Genomic DNA, 22,289 nt, shown 5'->3' with positions numbered 1-22,289 from the left:
GACACAAACAGACGTCCGCTAACCTCCATCGCACCTCTCGGATGTCAACAATCCATCCACCTCCCGGTCAAAATGTCGCCAAGCGAGAAAAAACCACTCGCCAAGTAGTAGCTACCGAAGCTTCCTGACCAATCGCGGCGCCGCAGATAGCGGATCAGCTTGTATCCGAGCAGGTTGTCTCTCGTTCGCGGATCCAAAGACGGAGTGGATAGTTCTATCACTGTATGTGCGTGTGTGTCGCATGTGTCTCCCGCCGCGGATCGGGTGCGGATCGATAGATCCGTGAGCGTCGCTTGTCTTCTGATCCGCCTACGGTGTGTCTTTCTGGCCCTTGAAAAATGTCGCTAAACGATTACTTTGCTGCTAACGGAGCTGTGTACCTGAGACCAGTAGGACTGCCGGATTGTTTTCCTTTACCAGGTAAGCCACTCTGATTTCATCTTAAAACCCAAAAAGCTGCAGAAAGCTATGGTATGTTTTGAAGCCGATTGTGAATTTCTGCAAGAAAAAATTTACAGTGTTGTTTTTTTTTCCCTCCCCTTCTTCATTCACACGGCGGTGAAACTAGAGATCAGTTGTAATACAAAGGTTCAGAAAAAGAAAATACGATAAAATGTAAGTAGAAGCTATGCATATTCAGTTCAATACAGCTTAATGTTTTATTTTCTACTAAGAGAAAAAACAATACATTTAATGTTAAATAAGGGGGGAAAAATAAGTTGCAAACACATCAGTTTTTATTAATTTTTTTTACAATATCAATTTGAAACAGATTTACTGAGTATATGATCATAACAACAGCCCGATAGCTACTTTCCTATGTTCCATTTTTTTAAATGAATGTTCATGATCATTCTTGATATGCTAGGCACAAAATCTGAAACCTAGCATTAAGGTAATTTTCCAAATGTTGATCCATCCCTGGGAGTTTCCCTTTCAGAACGTAAACAAACTTCCTTTCTGTGGCAAATCGCACAGTGGGGCGAAAACGCCAAAAAGCGCTTATAAATGCTTTTTTTTCCTATATTAAACCAATTAAGGATTAATAAATTTGCACAGGCCTACCTATTAGGCAATCAAAACTGGAATTTCAGAGCCCTTCGTCCACTACAAAGATGATGAGAGCCTTTAGAAAGTTGAAGAACCATGATTACGGGATTTTGCAAAAATAGCTTTTAACCAGTTTACAATTTTTGTTTCTTTTATACGGCGGGTGTATTTAATTTCTCTCGTATCCAACGGTAGTAAGAGACGAAGAAAAAAATGAGTAATCGAATTCTCCAACCGAAAATCGGTTTTGATCAGCACCGAAAACTTGGAAATTCAAGGTTATTTTTTTCAAAACACTCTCCAAAAAAATGTCCTCTTAGAATTTAATATTAATTAGTCATAAATGGTCTGCAGAAATATCCTGAAAAGGAATTAGCTGCGTAAACCTGCGAACTTTGGGCCCTAAGCCCAAACAAATCGAAAAATCTCCATAATAACATACCTGTGTAAACAAGCAAACGAGAGTAGTTTAAAAACATGTTTAAGCGCTTTTTGGCATTTTCGCCCCACTGTGCGTCGTCCTGATTTTTTTTGCTTCAAAGGTATTGATGAATGTTACCGCTATTTGGAAATAATTTGCAATTAATATTCTATCTAAACTCAACTCTATAATATTAAGCTTTAATATCCTGTGTCTTGATGGCTTGCAGAAAAATTTCAAAAATCATTTCCCCAACCATTACTTTTGCATGTCCGTCATGTTTTTCTTTAACTATATTTCTTCCCGTTCAATATAGCTGTAATATTTTTCCCGCAATATTGATCATTTCACACACAAACCGATCTACAAAAGGGATGATAAAATTTCAACAAGAAAAAAGCTGGAAACCTTTTGGAAGAAACAACATAGAACATCTTGCGATTAGATTTTTTGGGGGGGAGGGGGAGGGTCGCATTTTGATGCATTAAAATGCCCTAAAAAGCTCCTTTATTTTTCTTTAAAAAAGGATATTTAATTAAAGGTGAGCACTAATATAATGAACTATTTTACAAACTTTTAACTGTAACAGCGGTGATGCGTTTATGCTGTTAATTGGTATTTGTGACATAAATTACGCATACTTAACAAAAGATTCTGCAGACCTAGATCTGTTTGCATATAACTTCTTAAAACTTTGCTATGTAAACAAATCACCTTATGTTTATATATATATATATATATATATATATATATATATATATATATATATATATATATATATATATATATATATATATATATATATATATATATATATATATATATATATATATATATATATATATATATATATATATATATATATATATATATATAATTTTTTTTCTAAAATCATTTAATGAGTTTCTATAAATCGTGAGAAGTTATTCTGTTATCTAAAAAAGTATTAGCTATAAAAGTTTTTAGCTATAAAAGTATTATTAATTAATGTAATAAATTAAAGTCCTTAAAAATGATAACACAATGTTTCATAACTGTAATCAAGAAATGTGAATAGGGTAAAGAAAGACTATCTGTACCATGAAGGTAAAGGACACTATGTCCATTCGAAGTGATAACTTAAAAAAATATATATGTATTTTAAAAACTAAAATTATAACATGTAAAAAGTCTAAAGATTATGATAAATAACTTTGCCTGCTATACCTCCATAAATAACAGAATAGCAAAAAAAAAAAAAAAAAAATCACGGAAAAGGACTAAAACACATCTACTAAAAAAAAATTCCTTTCTGACGTAATGTCCTTTGCTTCACTAGTACAGAAATGTCCTTCATTATATCTGTTATACTATATCAACTTAAGTTTTTTACTCCTAAACAGGCATTTTTATGAGTTATATACGAAACAATAAGTGTGTTTACGATGCGTTGATATTCCTACTCCATTCCTCGTTTCGCGGGGAAAATGTTCAAGTCTGGCTTCACTGCAGAAATACCATTGTTGTACAAAAGCCCTATTTACAGCAAACTGTTAAATGGTCTCGCGCGCAAGTTGACGCATTTGATAACCGTGTTGAGAAACTGAAAAAAAGAAAAAAAAAATTAATATGAATTTTGACATCTTGAATTTAAATTATGTTTTGCGCAATCACGAGAGTGTGTGTGTGTATGTAGGCATGTGTGTTTGTGTGGCGGGGTATGTGTGTTTGTGTGTAGGCATGTGTGTTTGTGTCTGAGTGCAGGTATGAGTGTGTGGGTGTATGTGTGTGTGTAGGATATGGACGCAACCTGGAGTTGGTTTTCGCTAGAGGATCAGCATCGTGAGGCCGGTCGACGGTGGTGCTGCAGAGGGAGGCGGGGGGGGGGAATAAAATCATAGGAAATCAAAACAGTCAAGTGAGAACAATAAGCAATGTGATTGCTCAAAAAATACTATTGCCCTATATGTAAGAAAGTACCAATGAGAATAAAGTAAAAGTGATAACATGGCATTTTTTTCAGCTTCCACTTACGTTCAGTAAAAATCAAGTGCTTATCACAATGTATGATGCCAAAAAAGAGTAATTTTACTAATCAGTAAACACAGTTTTGCAACAATTCAGGTTTTATCAATGTTAATGCGCTCAGTTACTGACTTTTCAGAAGCGAGATGATGCATTTATTTTTAAAATATATGTTTGTACAATTTTTAAGTGACCTTTTTCACACATTTTTACTATCAAATTCAACTATTGTTTAATTTACTATCTTCTCTTGTTATTTAAATATTTAATAAGAGATGAATTATCTTAAATTTGTTCGATTAAAATGACATGTATCTTAAATTATTTAAAATAGCATTAATTCTTTTGATGTCTAAGAAAATTTTTACTTTCATTATGGTGGTACGTATTTCTAATGGAAAATTATTATTACGTATATTTAAATGGAATTTATCTATTTAATGGTTTTTAAACTGGAAAATGTTTCCAACATTAGTTCTAGTTACATATTTCTTTACTAAATCCAAACTATACAGAGAAACTGCGAGCAAGTTGACCTGGAAAAGAAATTATAATTTTAATACAAACATTTAGGGTAACTTTGTACCACTTGTAATGGAACTTAACTGCAAAAATACAATTGTTGTACAAAAGCCCTATTTACAGCAAACTGGTAACCACTTAATTTCTTAGTGCATTTAACTACAAAAGAAGCAGCAGAGCGCCTAAAACTGCGATCTGCTGGCAAGATTGTAATATCAGTTTCCAACTTCCTATTTTACAAAACAAGTTGGCAACACTGCATACTCAGGTGATTTTATTATCCAACCATTTTGAAGTTGTTGAAGTTTCTCGTTCTACATTGCTATAATCTATGCAATATAATAAGTTATGGAAATTTTGTGAACTTTTGAAGTTATGAAATAAAAACAGGGAGTTTTTAAACATTTTTTAAAATTCTTATATTGTGGTTGAAGCTTGGATATTTTTATAAAAATAATTTATATTACATCACTTTTCTCACGTGGCTGAAAATGATCCTCAGTAGAGGTTTACTTTAAACTAGATCAACAATTTATTTTAAATGGTATTAAATTGACAACTATGCAATAGTTTGGGCGTTTTTCTTCAGTTTTATGCCAATAGATGTACTAACAATATTTAAATATTAGTGAATCATTTTAAAATACAGAAATTGTCGCTCAACATTTACCCTGACGGACTCTCCTGTGACTTTGTAATATATTGATGTAAACTCAAAGATTCTGCATCCACAACTGAAAATTTATAGCTCAAAAGTAAATTTTTGACTTTTGTCATGATGAAACACACAAAAGTTAATTTTTTACTTTTATGTGTTTAATCCCTGAGTACAGTTTACCTGATCTACAAACGCAAACTAATATCACATCTTTTTGTATCTAATGCAGATTATCTTTTCAAATACATAGATAATTGAAAATGTAAGATGGTTTTTCGATTGATTTTTTATCGTCTAAAATGCCTTTAATGTTGTTTACATTATAACACTTTCTTTTCCTTTTAATGCAATTTTTTAACTTACCTTACAAACTACATCTTTTCTTTCAAAAATATTATTCCTCAATTTTCTTTAAAAAAAATTTCCATTCGTAACGTTGCTCAAAGGCTCTTTTTTTCATCCTCAATATAACTCGAAACACAAAATGTGTTTCATTAAAGCTTAATTTACCGATTGAAATTAAAAATTCGTTGCTAAAAAATTTAGTATTGAACAGTTTAACATTTACACAAAGACACCTTAAGAAATTTCTGAAAAGGTAATCTTTTTTTCTAAATTTCCTCTTTGTGTCATATTAAGTACATTTGATTCAATAATTTCTGCCCATTTTCTTGTATGCGATTGGCGTTAACTTCAATGGTTACTAGTATAAATTACTGCTTTTTGTTATTCGGCTAACAAGAACTTATTTTAAAATAATTAATTCAATTCTGGTACGAAAATTGCAAAGAAAAAGGGGAAACTAAACAAAAGAAACAACAGTGCGCTCAAAACTAATATGTGCTAAATAAATCTCATATCCATTGGGAGAAGTACAACTATTGCGCGAGAATTACTTTTTGTGAAGCAGTGTTTCTATTCTTTTTACTATGTTAGGTGTGAATTAATGTTACGAACATGCTGAAATTTCAGGAAAATTAATGAAATGCATTAATATTTCCAACCATTGTGTGATTTCATCTGTTTTTAAAATGTGTATAGAATATTTTACATAAGTAATTCCAATGAGGTAGTGCGTACAAAAATTGTACTTTATTTGTATTCATTTTTGAAGAATCAAGTTTTTTATCGATTCAAAAATTTATTTTTCATATTTTTTGTAAAAAACATGAGTTTACTTGCGAAGGTAATAAACTTGAGAATTTTTATTCGTTTATGTATAGACTCCATTAAAATTGTGGTTTTTTTTCAAGACCAAATAGAAGTTGAGTTGATTTATTTACTTCCAATATATTTAAAACCGCACTTTTACATAACAGGATGTAAAAGTGATACATGAGCTAACTACTATCCTGAAAAGAGAAAAAAAAATTGTATGAGTCTGTAGAAATGAAATTAAATATGTTATTTGAACTCCTGAAAGATACTTAGAACCTTCTGTTTGAAAAATAAAACTCAAATAAATAACAAATCATAACAAACTCAAAAATCTTGTACCTACGATTTCATCATCTGATAATTAATTCATCCATCCTCTATAAATTGTATAAATGTTAAAATTTTCATTAACAAATTTTAAATTTCAGTTGAAAAGTTAAATTTTAAAATTCAATATTATTTATTTATAACTGTAATAGGGTTGAAAATTAAAAACAAAATGAGCAACGGTACGTAAAGAAAAAAGCGATTTTGTCCCAAGTTAAGCAATTTTGTACTCGAAGAAAGTTAAAGAAAAAAAAATTTTAGAATGAAAAAAAAATGTTTTTGAAATGTCAGATCATAATTTTAATTTTAAGGAAAACAGAATTACAAATATAGCGATATTAAAGACATTTCAAATGATAAAAACCAGTTTTAAAGCAATCTTACATAGGGTAAGGTTGCCGTCAATGGACAACATAACAGTTTTCGACTTTTTTAAATAAGAAATCCAACTCAAATTTTAAGTTCATTATAGGAACAATTACTCAGTATATTTCTCTTTTAATAAGAATATTCACTTTTGTGACAAATGTAAATAATAAAAATACAAAAAATAAATATTATAGCATGTGGTTCATTCATTACAACCGGTTGCTATGGATGGACCATCGAGTTTCCATCGATGGACCACATTCTCAAAATAGAAATTCAATGCGTAACTTACAAATATTTATTACAGGAGATCAATAATCACTACAAATAACCATAAGTTATAGAAAAAAGAGACTTCTTTTCTAAAACAAAATTTGGATAAAAGGAACATAAAAATCTGCAGCGCTTACGCAACAAACAGCTGTTGTTATCACAACTCGTTCACCACTTGATAATTTCCAAACCTGTGCAACACCATTCTTAGCTAATATCCTTTTGCCGTCTTTCGAACTGTTAGGATTTCTGTTTAATCCAATTTGAAATTTTTTGTTTGACACAAGATTGTACTTGCTGACAAGACTTTCTAAAATGTCAGAGAACTTATTGACCATTTCCTTACTGAGACCAGATGTTTACGTCTCAGACTACCAGAGAATAGAAGTCCTAACAGACTTTTTGTCTTAACTAAATCTGTGGGGCATGTTATTTCTCTCAGGTTCTTAAAAGACCATTTCCCCCAATTTATTGGAAGTGATTCCAAAAAGTTCTCCTCCAGTTTAAAAACGTGATACACCAATTATTTTCCTATTTCGGAGGGCTTATGTCCTAAACTTTTACTAAGTGATTAAAGTGACAGCAAACCGGTTTTTATCTTCCATGTGTCTGTTTAAAGTTGTTTTAATGATCTGCATACTGTCGACAATCTACTATAGCTTGTTTCATGCCTTCACTAGTGCAATGACCATATTTTATTAATTTTGGCATTTTTCTTTAACAGCAAAAAATCTGAAACTATTATTATTTATTAAATATATTAATGAATTTTATAAAAGTTTTAAGTTGAATTTATAATAAAGTGAGGGAGTTTTCATGAATCACTAATAAATCTTTTTTTATTATTATCATATTTATTTACAAAAAATTGAGCAATTTCCAAAGGTAATTGAGCTGAAATTACGAAAATATTTGTGATATTCCATGAATGAACCACTTTGTCAGGTGTCCCATTCATCGAAACACGTAGCGGTCCAATGATAGCAACTGCGTCAGTTCGAATGTTCTTGTAGGTGTTACTACTGTGACGAAGAGTGATCAAACATTAAGTATGTGGAATTGTACATGAAAACGCACTCTTTCAAGTTAATTTTCACTTTTAATTGATCAGTGATATTCAAAACATGTTATAACTAAATGAGAATCTCAATAATTAGTAAGAGAATGGTAGAAATATTATCTGAACGTTAAACAATATCATGAAGTATTTCTAGCACCTTGACGACTCTGTAGTAGACTGTTTTCAGACAAAGGAATGTACTAAAACTGATAAACGAACTCTGGTACGGGAAATATCTTTGCAGTCATGGAACTAATCCATTGACAGCAATTTTCCCCTACATCAACATGTAAAAAAGAAAAATAGATATATATATTTTTTTATAATGCTTCTTCAGTGTAGTGCTTAACAATGCTTAAAATGGTAACTCAGTAGATTCTCGCATTCCCATACATTCACAAGTGATGAGTTTTGAAGCTTAATTTAATGTACTCAGTGTGTTTTGATGCTTTTAAAAAGGTTGCTGCACTTCATAAGATAAGGACAACTAAAAAATAAAACGCTCTCCTTTCAGAGGAAACTGTTAATAAAATGGACTGTTATAAAAACAAAAATTCCTGTTAGTATTATTCTACATAACGAAAATCAATCCCCCCCCCTTCATGCATACATGTGTTACATGTATTTATTTATTTATTTCAGTTCGTATTTGAATTACATTGATCTTTTCATTTGCAGGCACTATTATTAATTCACGATTTTTATTCCTCTTGAAAATAGAATGAGCAATAAGGCAATGCATAAAAAAATCTCCATTTTTGTTTTCCTTTTTTTTTTTTTTTTTTGTCTAATTCCTATGTGCAGCTATAAGACTGGTTAAAATAGTAAAAATATGCTATTGCTATTAAAAATCGAGCAAACAAAAATAAGAAGAAAAAAAGAAAGGAAAAAGGAGCCCATAAAAATAGGCTTGGATGCGTAATGAATGCATTGCTTTGAGTGGGGGGGGGGGGGGGTTACACACTAATCTTAGATGATTTTTTTTTTACATTAAAGTTCAGAAAGTAATATAAGTATGTATTAAAGAGACTTTTCAAGAAACTAAGACAATTCGAGAGAATTTAGCAAACAAAAATGATGAGAAAGAAAGTCTAACGGTTGCGAAATTGAAGAACTTGCAGGTTAAACGGGACTACGATGTATAATTGGACCATATATAGTAAGCGTAATAAGGTATTGCCTATGCTTTACCCAGAAATTTCTTTTCAGATGCCATTATTGTGAACATTAATACTTCTAAAAAACAACTTTCTTTAAGAATTTTTACAAGTCTCATACAAAAAAAAAAAAAAAAAAAAAAAGAATCCTCTTACCACGTTTCCCGTACAAAACAAGTTTAAAAAATTTCGAAACAACTGAAAATTTTCCCTTGCGAAGCAACTTATAAAAACAAATTTCGGCACAGATCAATTTTGCTTCCCTTTTTATGATAATTTAACTTTATTTCTCTTAGAATACTTTCAAAACAACACGACTTTATGTCTCTCATAAAACAATTTAAAACAATTTCAATCTCATGTACTGTGAGCAATCTGCTGGTACATGAAAAAAGTGAATTGTTTCGTTAAATTTACCATTTCATACAAGAAAATAACACGACTTATGACAATAATGATATTCGCAACTCCAGAGCTCGAATACGTTACCTTGCGGTAGTCAACAATACTACCAAGAAAGGTAAAACATTTCATTCCACGTGATTTCTTTGGGGTAAATTACAGGTTTCAGACAATTTGTAGCGTAATGTAATTTCAGAAGAATAGAAAAGAAAGCTTACCATAAACACGATGAAAGGTTACTGTCACTTATTAAGCTTCAAAGCAAGTTATAAGTTACGGCATTTGTTTGTTTTACCTTTTTCATCCGCAATTAGACAATCGCTTCAGCATCCCCTATAGTTTATTGGAGTTGCGAATCGTTTTTTATTCCAATCTACGTTAGAATGTACTGACTGTTAAAATCCCACAACTGCATGAAGCAACAAAGATATTTAAAAATAGTTTTATATCCAATAAAAAATTTATGTTTTATTCGTTTTCAAAAAAATTACTAAAAAAATTGTAGAAGTCTGAAACGTGTAATTTGGGGAAGGAATCCGTGTTATTTACAATTTGTACTCTTCAGAAGTTTTGAAATTTATAATAAGAAAAAAATATACTTTCTTGTACCAAGATCAATATCTGTTATGCCAAGGAATGCAAAGCCATATAAAGATATGACATCGGTATAAATGTGTCGAAATATTCGTCAAGATAAATATTAATGTAACATTTAAAAGTCAAGATAAATATTAATGTAACATTTCTTATTTCGTAGACATGTGGATACGACTTTTGTTAATTTATTGTCTGCTGTGCTTTGAATTTAATTTTGCTTTTTTATTATCGTCGGCTGTGCTTTGAATTTATTAGTTTTTTTTATTATCGTCTGCAATGTGTAAAATTCCTAATATCTTTACTTATCGTATGCACTTTCTATTGTTTTTTTTTGTAATGGCAACAGTAAAAGAAATGATGATAAGTTATTGTTGATGGAATTGTGAATGTAGTTTTTTTCTCAACCTATGTTGTTCGAGAACATAATTTATGCTATTTGTTTAAAAATGCGATGGAAAGTCTTCTTTTATAAAAAGTAAGAATGTATTTTATTTATTTAAGTGCAGAATTATACTTATTCTGGAATTTTCTGAAGTGAAAAGGAAGAACAACATGCTTGTAAGTTATAAAAGGTAGCAATATTATCTTAAAATCTATATCAATCATACTAGTCTTTTCAAAGTTGTAACACTGATTAAACCATAAAATCTGTCCCAGAAAAATAATTACAAGTTTACATAATGTCACAAGCACTCTCTGTATAGACACAAAATAGAAATATTTTCCCGAAAGTTCACCAGCTTTGTACAAACAAGACGAACTATACGAGTCTCTTCATGCAACCATTAATTCATCACATTTGATCAAATAGGGCGTTATATGATGTCAGCAGGAGAAAAACTCCCACCGCTGTTCAATCAAATGATCTAAGGATTTAATTGTAGGCGAAAGCAAATCAAACGCGGCTGCAATTTGACTTCCTGGAGCGATGAGAGAGCTATTTGCATGACAGCTGAATCCACATCAGGTGGGTAAATGTTGGTGACGCGTTCATGACAAAAGTCTGCCATCTTGTATTACGTACTTTGCAAGACATGGAAGATAGAACTCAATGCTCTCATAAAAAAAAAATACTTTTAAGCAATATTATGTCCTGTAAACGTTTCTGTTTTGCGGGTGTAAGTTGAAAAATATTTTTTTGTAGGTTTGATCAAATAAGAGTTTCTTCTCAAAATTTTCTTCATCAAAATTTATTTCTGAGAATTGCTAACTACCAAACGGCACGACCTTGAGGGTCACGGATTTGGACAAAATTCTAGATATAGGTTTATTCCAATTGGATATGAGCTCAGGTATAGCGGTTTGACTGCATAGGCCCTAGTTCAAGTGCAACGGGGGTCCAAAGTTGATAATTTGGACCCAGAAATGCAATGGAATTTCCTTTAAAATTACCATTTTTATCGCTTTTTCTGCTGTTGTACTGCAGAATGAGCCGTTTGCATGCTTATCATTGAATTATTTAAGTTGAATACTAGTTTTTAATAAGCGGTTCTCAAATTCAAATTGGCTCCAACTTTTAATTTCAATAACTTGAATGTCAAAATAACATAATAACAGGATATTTGAGGCCCCTAGTTTCAAAACCGGATACTTGCAAAAAATTCGATTTGCTTTTTTTTTTTTTTGTTAATCTTGTAGAGAATCATAAGGCCTATTTGCCTGCTCAGTATTAGGTTCAAAAACCGCTTCTTTCCCCCTTGAAATGGGGCGGGAAGGTCTGCCTCAGTTTCAAAACCGGACTTTTACGTCTCCTGTAAAATTTGGTTTTCTACAAGTATCCGGTTTTCAAACTAGGGGCCTCATTTATCGTTTGCAAATGAAACTAATTATTTTTATTTTATATTAATCGTTTACTAGTAACAAGTATTTATCGTTTGCTAATAAAAGCATTTACTTTAACTGGATATTTATTGTCTGCTATCAAAGATATCCCACATTCATAAGCAAAAAATGGGAGAAGAAAAAACACTCTGATTTATTGAACATGGCGCACAAAAGAACAAAAATACAAGATTGTTTCGACTTTTCAACTAACTTAGATCATGCCCATAAATAAATACGTGTCCTCCCTTATACTCAATTTACTAACAAAAGATGAAAAAGATGTTGGGAGATCGAACATAGTGTCGAGTTAAAAAATTCCAATGGAAACGCTATTGTATTTCTGGGGCCAAACTAGCAACTTTGGACCCTCGTTGCAGAGAAACTAGGGCCTATGCAGATAAGCGCTTACAAATAAAGCATTAGTATTATTCGATTGAAAAAAACCATTTATTTATTCTGATATTTTTCAACTTAGTTAATTTTCGATTAAAAATTTGAAAAAAAAAAAAGTTTTTTTTCGTAAAACACGTAAAACAGATACTATTTGTCTTGCTGCTTGCTAGTGCGTGAGGCACAGAATACCCTATAATATCTACCTCAGAGTACATTGGAGTAAAAATTATATATACATGGCGCCTACAATAAGAACTATGGTACAAAAGTTTTGGTTTTCGGCATGCTCCTCAAATCGATTTCATTTTGAATTCCAATCGAATTTTACTATAAAACAGTCGATTAAAATTACATACCAATCCTAAGTCCTTTTTTTCTGCAGATCGGTAGCATTATGAATCCCAAAACAATTTTGTTATCGCGTCAATTGTAATATGTATTCAAAACTAACCCATTAATTCCTTTTTTCAAGAAATATTTAAATTGAAAATGTATTTCTATGTGTAACAAACTCAACATTGGTTACATATACCTTAAGAAAACACAAAATGGCTCTTCAAATGATTTCATATTTGCTTTTTGTATAAAATGATTAAAAATTCTTTGTACTAAAAGATGAATAAAACCAAATATCAACCAAAATAAAGCAATAATTGGTTTGAGCATTATGCACGTCGAGTATTGGTTTTGTGCACTTTTTTTTTTTTTTAAATTTTCCGAAACTATTTTTAAGCATTGAAAATGTTAACATGAATTTCAAGCCGAGTGTTTTCAAAACTTTTCTAACTAATAAAGGTAATAGCCTAATACCAATTATAAAAATAGTACTTTTTAAGGAGTATTAAAATAAAAAGACCTTTTCGATGAGTCTATGCAAAAATTCTTTTTCAATCTATGAAAAATCTTTTATAATTTATGGAGCATAGGCTGAACAACGATATAATACTTAGTGAAATTCTTTTATTTTCATCTAAAGCAAAATCATTTTCTTTTGTCGTTAATAACGTGCAAATGCTGCATTCATTTTAAATGGAACTTTAAGCATATGCAGATACCTTAAATGAATTAAATGCAACACAGATCTGCTCTTCAAAGGGCTTCACGTTTACCATTTCGAACAAAACCAACAATTTTAGTCGCAAAACCAGATTGCTCCGTCAAGTGATTTCGTGAATAAAATGAGTAATCACCACCGAGGTGGCATTTTCAACCTTTTCCCACATCGACTCTTCATACCGCAAACTGGATGACACAGTTCCGCCCCCCGAAGTGCGAGAGAGAGAGGGGGCGCAATTTGTGGCCGCCCCCTCCTCCTTTCCTCGGAGGTTGTCCGCAAGCAGGGGAGCAAATCAGGATAATACCTCCATCCTCCTCTCTCCTCCGGAAAAGCGTCCTTTTCAAAGGATCCGCAGCCCGCTTACGTCAATAGCCGCGGCCTCGCTTTATGGCCACACGGCGTTGCCATGGGAGTCCTCCCCCCACTCGTCGCCATGGCAACCGTGGAACAGTTTCAGAGGACGCGCCAGACCCAGCAGACATTTTGGCTCCAAACGAGCGTTAGATCCATCCTTGTTCCAAGTACAGTAAATTCTCATTAATCCGGACCCTATTGAACCGGACTTCGCTTAATCTGGACAGTCATTTAGATCTACATACCTTTTATTTTACTAATAATAAAACTGAAAGTCTGTCTGGATCTCTGTCTACCTGTCTGGATGTCTTGATCTCTGTGACGCGCACAGTGCCTAGACCGTTCGGCCGATTTTCATACAATTTGGCACAAATTTAGTTTGTAGCGTGGCACAAATTTAGTTTGTAGTTTGTAGCGTTTGTAGCGCAAACTTCTGCATAGTAGGTAAACTATGCAGAAGTTTGTAGCGCGAAAGAATTTCACTAAGTATTATATTTTTGTTCAGCCTATGCTCCATAAATTATAAAAGATTTTTCATAGATTAGAAAAGAACTTCTGCATAGACTCATCAAAATGATCTTTTCATTTCAATACTCTTTAAATATTATTTTTGAGACGTCATTCGAGGTGTGAACCTCGAAGCGATTTTTGGAAAATTCGATTTTATTCTTTTTCTACTCCAATTTTAAGGAAACTTTACCGAGCAAATTATCACAACGTGGACGACTGAATTACGAAATCATCATAACGTGGAACCGTAACATGGGCGAGCAAATGAATACAGTAAATTGGCGAGAAAATTATCATCCAATATTTGTAAATATAGAGGCGAACCAAATGACCTTTTGATTTTCTTCTACGGACAAAGGCAAAGCCGTGCGGGTACCACTAGTTGAAAAAATAAAAGGCGAGTTAGCGAAATACGTAATGCATTTCTGTAGGTTGGTCGGTCGTATTTTGTATGTTTGAAATTTTCTAATTTTCCCTTCTGCCGTTTTATACTTCCTTCTCTTTAATTCAAAATAAAATTTTTACTGTGTATAGTTTACTTTCATTAATTCTAACGACCTGGATCTGCTATTAGTACTGATTAATGAGGCACAGTGAAATCTGTGTAAGTTGACTACTTTTGATACAGTAATTTAGTGGTTAACTTATGAAGGTTGACATGTGTGATACAGGACTAATTCTGTATCTGAAAAACGCAGTAAACTTAGACTAGGGCTAAATTTCTTTTCTAAAAACAGTGCAGGAGCTCTTTAGTCTTCAAAATATATTTTAATGCTAAAACAGAGTGAATTCCGTCTAAAACGTTAAATTCAAGTGAAATTGAAAATAAGTATAGAAACTAAACTCCCATGCAAGTTAAACTCAGACTTAGACAAATGATCACCTTACAAAGAGTAGTCAGTTTTACAGGTTTGTTCTACTTGAAAATACGTGATTATAATCGCTGGTTTTTACGTCGCAAAAATAACTAGTCGGACGTTGAGTATCATGCCGCTTTGGGCAAACTCAGCGAGGTATCTCATATTTTAAATTTAATAACTGCTTATCGGGAAATGTTTCCTGTAAAAAGCCCCATTTTCCTACCCTACTTGTTTTAAATCTGAATGACATTTTTTTAACCCCCGACACACAAAGGAAGGGGGTTATAAGTTTGACGTGCCTGTGTATCTATGTACCTGTGCGTCTGTGTGTGTCTGTCTGTGGCACTCTAGTGCCTAAACGGATGGACTGATTTAAAAAGAAAAAAAATTGTTCGGAAGGAGAGTTGATCGAGAGTATTCTTAGCTAAGTTGCGTCTTTGGATGACACTAATTAACGAAGGTATTGATAAAAAACCTCTAAACGGTTTTTTGCTATTTTTGCAGTGAAAACACATTTAAATTTTAAAAAATTCAGTTCCAAATTAAAGAGCATTTTTTTTCTGCGTCTGATAGAACGTGCTTGGAACTTCCATGTTATGTAGAATTTAAATTATAACGCTTTTTTAAAGCAGATTTTAAATAGAGCTAAGCCTTTATTCAAGCGATTGTAACCGAATTCATTGTTGGCCGATAAGGAAATTAAAAGGAACGATTTTTAAATTTTTATTTGTTGCCAGTTTCTTTTTGTTAACAAATAAAATACTTGCAATTGATTTTTAATAGTATAAGGCTTTCAGAAGGATTTTCAATTTTCCCTCTCGATTCTACATCTGTGACTCAGTCTTTTTTTTTTTTTTTTTTTGAGCAATCACGATTGCTTATTGCTTTCATTTGGCTGTTTTGAGGTCCTATCATTTTATTTTCCCGCCAGCACCCTCTGCCAGCACCACCGTCGACCGGCCGCCTCACGATGCTGCTCCTCTAGCGAAAACCGTCTCCAGGTTGCGTCAATATCCTACACTTACACGCATACATACACGCACACACAAACACATACACACACTCAAACACATACACACACTCAAACACATACACACACACACGCATGCACACCTACACACCTACACACAACTACCCACATCCCACAACTACCCACTAAACACATATGCCTACACACACGTACACATTCCCCCCCCCCACACACAAACACTCATACACACAACTACCCACACACTCATACCTGCACACAGACACAAACACACATACACCCACACACATAAACACACACGCCTACATACACACACACACACTCGTGATTGCGAAAAACATAATTTGAATTCAAGAGGTCAAAATTCAAATTATTATTATTTTTTTAAATTTAAGACGATCATTATTTATAATCTGAACAAGCAAAACACCAACCAAGCAACATATTCTGAGGCTTGGCGGTGTTCGTAGATATACTAGTGGAGTGGTATCACGTGTACACATTGTGAACCAAAATGGCGGATGAGTCAACTCCTCCTAATATAGCGGCCCTTAGGCATCCGAGAAGAGAGAGAGAGAAAGAGAAGATGGAGAGTTATTCCTCCGGCTCAATGAGGGAGATCGTCAGAGCAAGAGATGGGTTCATCAACACCACTCCTCCGCCATTGTGAGCGCCCGGGCAATCGTTTGGCTTGTCGCCCGTTAATTGCTCCACCCCCTGCCGCCCCGCCCCGAGGGAGTGGGAGGGGGGGGGGGCTCGACAAGATCGTCAGACCCGCCAAGTGAGCGAGGCAGGGGACGGTCGCTATCTTTGCAACTCTTTTTCACTCCGGTTTGTCTTAGCTTATGTCTCCTTTGATTCGGAAAGCTCCTTGAGAGATCCGGGACAACTTAGATAAATGTGCCAAAATCTTATCATTAAGTTTCATAATAGCTGGATGCTTAACGGTTTATTGACGTTCTAAATGTAGTAGGAGTGTGCGTAACGCCACGTACTGCGCTACGCATTTGGAGCTAAAAGCGTTATCATTACCTGCCCTATTATGTTTGATTTACAATGGTTTCCCAAAATGCAAAACGTTAATATCTTGCTGCTTTTCATAAATATTTCATAAGCTATACAGTAAGTTAATTATGTAAGAGAACACATAAAAGTTGTATTTAATATTTAAATCACTATTTATTCTTCAAATTATTGCGAATGGTTTTTGAGCAATCACATTGCTAATTGTTCTCCCTTGACTGTTTTGAATTCCTATGATTTTATTTCCCCCCCCCCGCCTCCCTCTGCAGCACCACCGTCGACCGGCCCCTCCCGATGCTGCTCCCCTAACGAGCAAAGTCTCCTGGTTGCGCCCATATCCAACATACACCTGCACACACACACACACCTGCACACACACACACACCTGCACACACACACACACCTGCACACACACACCTGCACACACACACACACACCTGCACACACACACACACACCTGCACACACACACACACCTGCACACACACACACACACCTGCACACACACACAAACACCTGCACACACACACACACCTGCACACACACACACACACCTGCAAACACACACACATATACACACACCTACACACACACTCCCACATACACATACCTACACACACACATACCCACACACTTATGCCTGCACACAGACATAAACACACACACTCACACACCCACACACACCCACTCGTGATTGCGAAAAACATAATTTGAATTCCAGATTTCAAAATTCAAATTAATTTTTTTTTTTTTTTAATTTGCCTAAAATAATGGAGAAAAAGTCTAAGAAGTTTGAATACACTTACAGACTACATGCAGGGTATGCATCTACTCGTTTTTTCCTTTTGCCTTAGCTTATGTCTCCCTGAATCCGGAAAGCTTGTTGAGAGATCCGGGACGAGTTAGATAAATGTGCCAAAGCTTATCATTAAGTTTCACAATAGAAGAATGCTTAAAAATTTATTGACTTTTTAAATAATAGGAATATACATATTCCTATTATTTACCTATACAGTGAAACCTGTGTAAGTTGACCACTTGCGGTGCAGTACTTTGGTGGTCAACTTAGACAGGTGGTCAACTTATGAAGGGGGTAATGTTTTTTTTTTTTTTTCCGTCATTTCTTGCACCATGTATTCATTTTTTGATTGATTGACACTTACTCTTTCTGTTCAAATATTTTTAGGGATTATTTTCGCAGAATGACGTATAATGTTTCATGCAAATTTAAAATTTCAGTAAATTGATCAAAAAAAATCTTATTGTTTATGAAAAGTTACTCATTTGATATTAATGGTTCCTAAAAATTCATAACTTCTCAAAAATTACAAATTTTTCTCATGTACATTTATATTCCCATGATGATCTACTTTTCAACAAAATAACTCCTTATTGAAGTTGGCGCACTTATTAGACACTAGTTTTAGAAATTCCATATGTGTCAGCTACTTTTCTCTGGCTTTCTCCCTTTCCAATTAATTTTAATATTTCATACTTTTTATCAATCTCAAGTTCAACTAACTTTCTTTTTGAAGATTGTTACCACAAAATATTGCAACTGGAAAAAAATACTTTGTACTTTTCTATTGACACATGTTTTCATAAAGAGAAACAAGTTTGGGGAATAAAAGGGTTCTTAGTAATTTTTCCATGAGGTTAAACTCAAAAGGAGGTTTAGTTATGCTGCTGTTTCATTTAGCTAGTAAAATGCTGGTCTGGTATCAAAAATATTCTTGGAAAACTATAAAAAAAATAATGAAATAAAATAATTTGCTAAGTAAAATTTTAAAAAATAAACCAAGTGGTCAACTTACAAAGGTTTTTTTACAATACTCCAAACCAAATTTGGTGTTCATTAGTGGTCAAGATAGACAGGTGGTCAAGATAGAGAGGTGGTCAAGTTACAGAGGTTTTCCTTCATTATATAACATAGGACTAATTCCGTTCCTGACAAAAGCGGTCAACATAGACAGGTGGTCAACTTACAAAGGTGGTCAACTTTACAGGTTTTACTGTATTATGTTTGGTTTTCAAGGATTGCTGAACTTAAATTCCTTGATGCTTTTCTGAAATATTTAATAAGGTCATTGAGGTAAGTTACTGAGACATGAAAACATATAAAACCAATATTTAACATTCTGTCCACTATACTACTTTTTTTTTAAATTATAAAGTTTTTATTTTTGCTGTCATTATTATTATTTCTGTAAAAGAAAATATTTTAGCGGAAATAAGATTCAGTAGCAGTGCAGATTTCGCTGACCCAAATTCTTACCCTAGCAATGTATGCATAAATGACCTTTATTTTATCCAAAAATATGTAATGCTAAGTGTTCGATGTCTATATACTAGGCAATGCAAAGAAAAAACTCAGTTATGAGTTGGTTTCATAAAAAAAATCCCCACACGGTAAGACTATTTATTTATTACCATAATTCACTAACTCAAGCACGAAAAGAGATCACATAAACCGAAGAACAGCTAAAGCTTGTAATAGAAAAAATGTATGGAGTAAAGTAGATTAACTAGTGATTGAACACAGCCCAGTGTAAATAAACAGCTCGTTTTTTTTTTCTTTTTTTTACATATATTTTTGAATTAATGACATAAATCTTTATCGGTTGACAGATTGCCTGTTGTTTTACACCATTGTACTAAAAACTTATCAATTTAGCTGCCACAAAATTCAAGGCCATGGAGTTGCAATACTGCACGGTAAAACATGTCTTTATCGAGCTTGAATCTAGAGGGACCATCCCCTTAACACGACTAAAAGTAGCTTACAGACTTCAACCGCAAGAAATTACCGGGGAGGAGCTCCCCTAGAACTTCTAATAGACCTCAAATACTAGAATTTTGGTGCATTCTCCTTCTTGTTAGTGTACTTATAATTTATTAATAACTCTCTCTAAAACCAGATCCGCACCTGGCCGGTATACATTCATTCTCTGAGCTAGATTGAAGAAAATATTCGATATTAAAAATAGTTAATCAGTTCTGGTTCGGGTAAGGTTACCAGTAACACACAAGGATCGTAACAGTCATATGTTTGGATTTAAATACATGTAACAGCTGTTTTAGGCGAGTAAAACTGATGATGGTGAGGCCCATGAATACTGTGCAATCATCTAGTGTTATCAGACTGAATTTTAAGAGCCAGTTGGTATTTACAAGGCAGTGGTGAAAGGTTACGAACAGGTACCACGTGGTCTCAGCTACTGTTTCATGTTCATTTGAATTTAACAATGCTTTAATTCTAAAAATAAAGAAGTTTTGCACATTTTGAAGAGGAAAAAGGAATTTTGCCTATTACTCATCCTAAGGCCCCTATATATACGAGCCGACGCATCAGCTGAAGATCAGCCATTTTGGATCGGAGCGCGTGTTTGAGTGGTTGTCTTTTCTGGCGAGTTTTCGCGTTTGGTGATTGTTCACTGTGAGCAATTATTAGCGGAACGTGAAATAGTTTATAAAATAAACTATTATTTTCAGCAAATTTGGCGAAATCCGAAACTTTGCTGTGGTAACCCAAGCAGTGCAACAATGAAAAATACGATCCAAAATGGTTAAACTTAAACTGATGAGTCGGCCTATCTATTATAGCGGCTCTAACTCATCCTTTCCTCATCCTGTCTGTTGCTGGGTATCATCAGATAGTTCGGTGTCTGTTGGAGGTCGGACTTTTTTTCGAAATTGAACAAATGAAAATAGAATGAACTATTTCAGAGGATCTAGAAGCAGCCAAACGTTAGATGTGATGCTGTTGCATAAGAGAAAAGTAAATTTTTTTGAAGTCTGAATGCAATAAAAGGCTTAGAAAATCGACTTAACCTGATAGCGATGTCTGTGACTGGTGCCGATATCCTACCCCTTATATTTATAGGATCGAGCTGAAAAATAGGAAAACTGCGTCAGCCGTTTTGTAAAACAAACATAGGGGATATCCTGTTGAGTTAGTTGGGGGAAAAGGACGGAATTTCAATGTTTCAACTTTCGATCCTTCTCTTTCTTTTGGATAAAGTGAGAGATAAAATTTTGTGCATTGTGTTCAACACTACACTCTCTGAGATTAACTGGGGATGAAATATTTGACTCTATGACTATTTTTTAGCGAATGAAATCATGTTTTATTTTGCACCAGAGGTGATGGGTCAAATGTAAACGCTCCATTTATTTTTCGCATCAGATTAATGGTACATAATCGTACTACTTTCACTGGCCAATGATTTAGAAACCCAAGATCCATATTTTTTTGGACTTCTTTTTGCATGGATAACTGCTCTGATTCGTTGGGGCATCGATTCCACAATCTTCTAGAGTGCATTTACTTCCAAAGAATACCATGCATTGGTTATGCAGCTTTTTAGATCTTGTAAATAACATGGAAGAGGAGAGTGCTGTTGGAGGAGATACTCAGCGAACCAATTTTCAACTCTTCTAGTACGATGTATAGTTGCATTATCATCCATGAAGTATCCGTTGGCATCAGGAAAAAAATGCAACATTGTAGGGTGCATTTGACCTGCTAGTATGTTTAGGTATCGTATGGCTGTTTGTTTACCTTCGAGGAACACCACGGCACCACTTCCATGTCAGCAGAACATGGTCCCCCATATGATGATATTCCCTCCAGATCCTTGCACAATGTGAGTACGGCAATAAGTTTCTCTCAAAGGTTTCTAATTCATTGGCCAGTGAGTGTATGAGCAACCAATTCAACTTAAGAAGTTTTGCACCAACAATACTCAATCTGTGGTCGGTAGGTTTCATGTGACCAGTTGAAACCTCCAAATGTAATGTGAAACCATTTAAAAAGAATAATCGCACAAAAAATTATGCGCTGAATTTATTCGCAAAAACTCACAAAAGTGTCTTTTGAATCAAACTTTAATCTTAAAAAAAAAACTTATTTCAGAGTACAATGTTGATGGGCTAAATGGAAACACTTAAATTGCTCATCAAAAACAGAAGGGTATGTGAAATTCATAACTAAATTGTTTTAAAAACTTTCCACATGACAAATACAACTATTTGAAACCAGTTGCTTCGAATTTGTAGACCATCGAATTAGTAGAATTATTAGTCGGAGAGGAAAATGTAAAATCACTAAACTCTGAAACAACTTTTTTCACAGCGTCATCTTCAAGCATTGATGACGCCTAACACAACTGTTTAGAAACCCGCAAAACTATGAGAATCTCTTTTACATGCTACGTACTCTTCCCTTACCGATAGTTTAGTTTCAAAAATTATCAAAAGTGCAGCAGTAGAGTTTGCTTATCC

The 22,289-nt window shown here is 33.6% G+C and overlaps 1 protein-coding gene across 1 annotated transcript in view; it reads left to right on the top strand.

Annotated features, from left to right (window-relative positions):
• The first annotated feature begins 273 nt into the window (after positions 1 to 273).
• Positions 274 to 22,289, top strand: part of LOC129226936 (genetic suppressor element 1-like) — a 124,878-nt gene continuing 102,862 nt past the window's right edge. The window contains exon 1 of the mRNA XM_054861568.1: positions 274 to 420. Within this exon, the coding sequence (XP_054717543.1) occupies positions 339 to 420 (82 nt within the window). The 5' untranslated portion in view covers positions 274 to 338. The remainder of the gene's footprint in view (positions 421 to 22,289) is intronic.

Source organism: Uloborus diversus, chromosome 1 (assembly GCF_026930045.1).
Source record: "Uloborus diversus isolate 005 chromosome 1, Udiv.v.3.1, whole genome shotgun sequence".
Taxonomy (NCBI): Eukaryota; Metazoa; Arthropoda; class Arachnida; order Araneae; family Uloboridae; genus Uloborus; species Uloborus diversus.
Note: the sequence above shows the minus strand (reverse complement) of the source record. Positions and strands in the feature narration are given on the sequence as shown.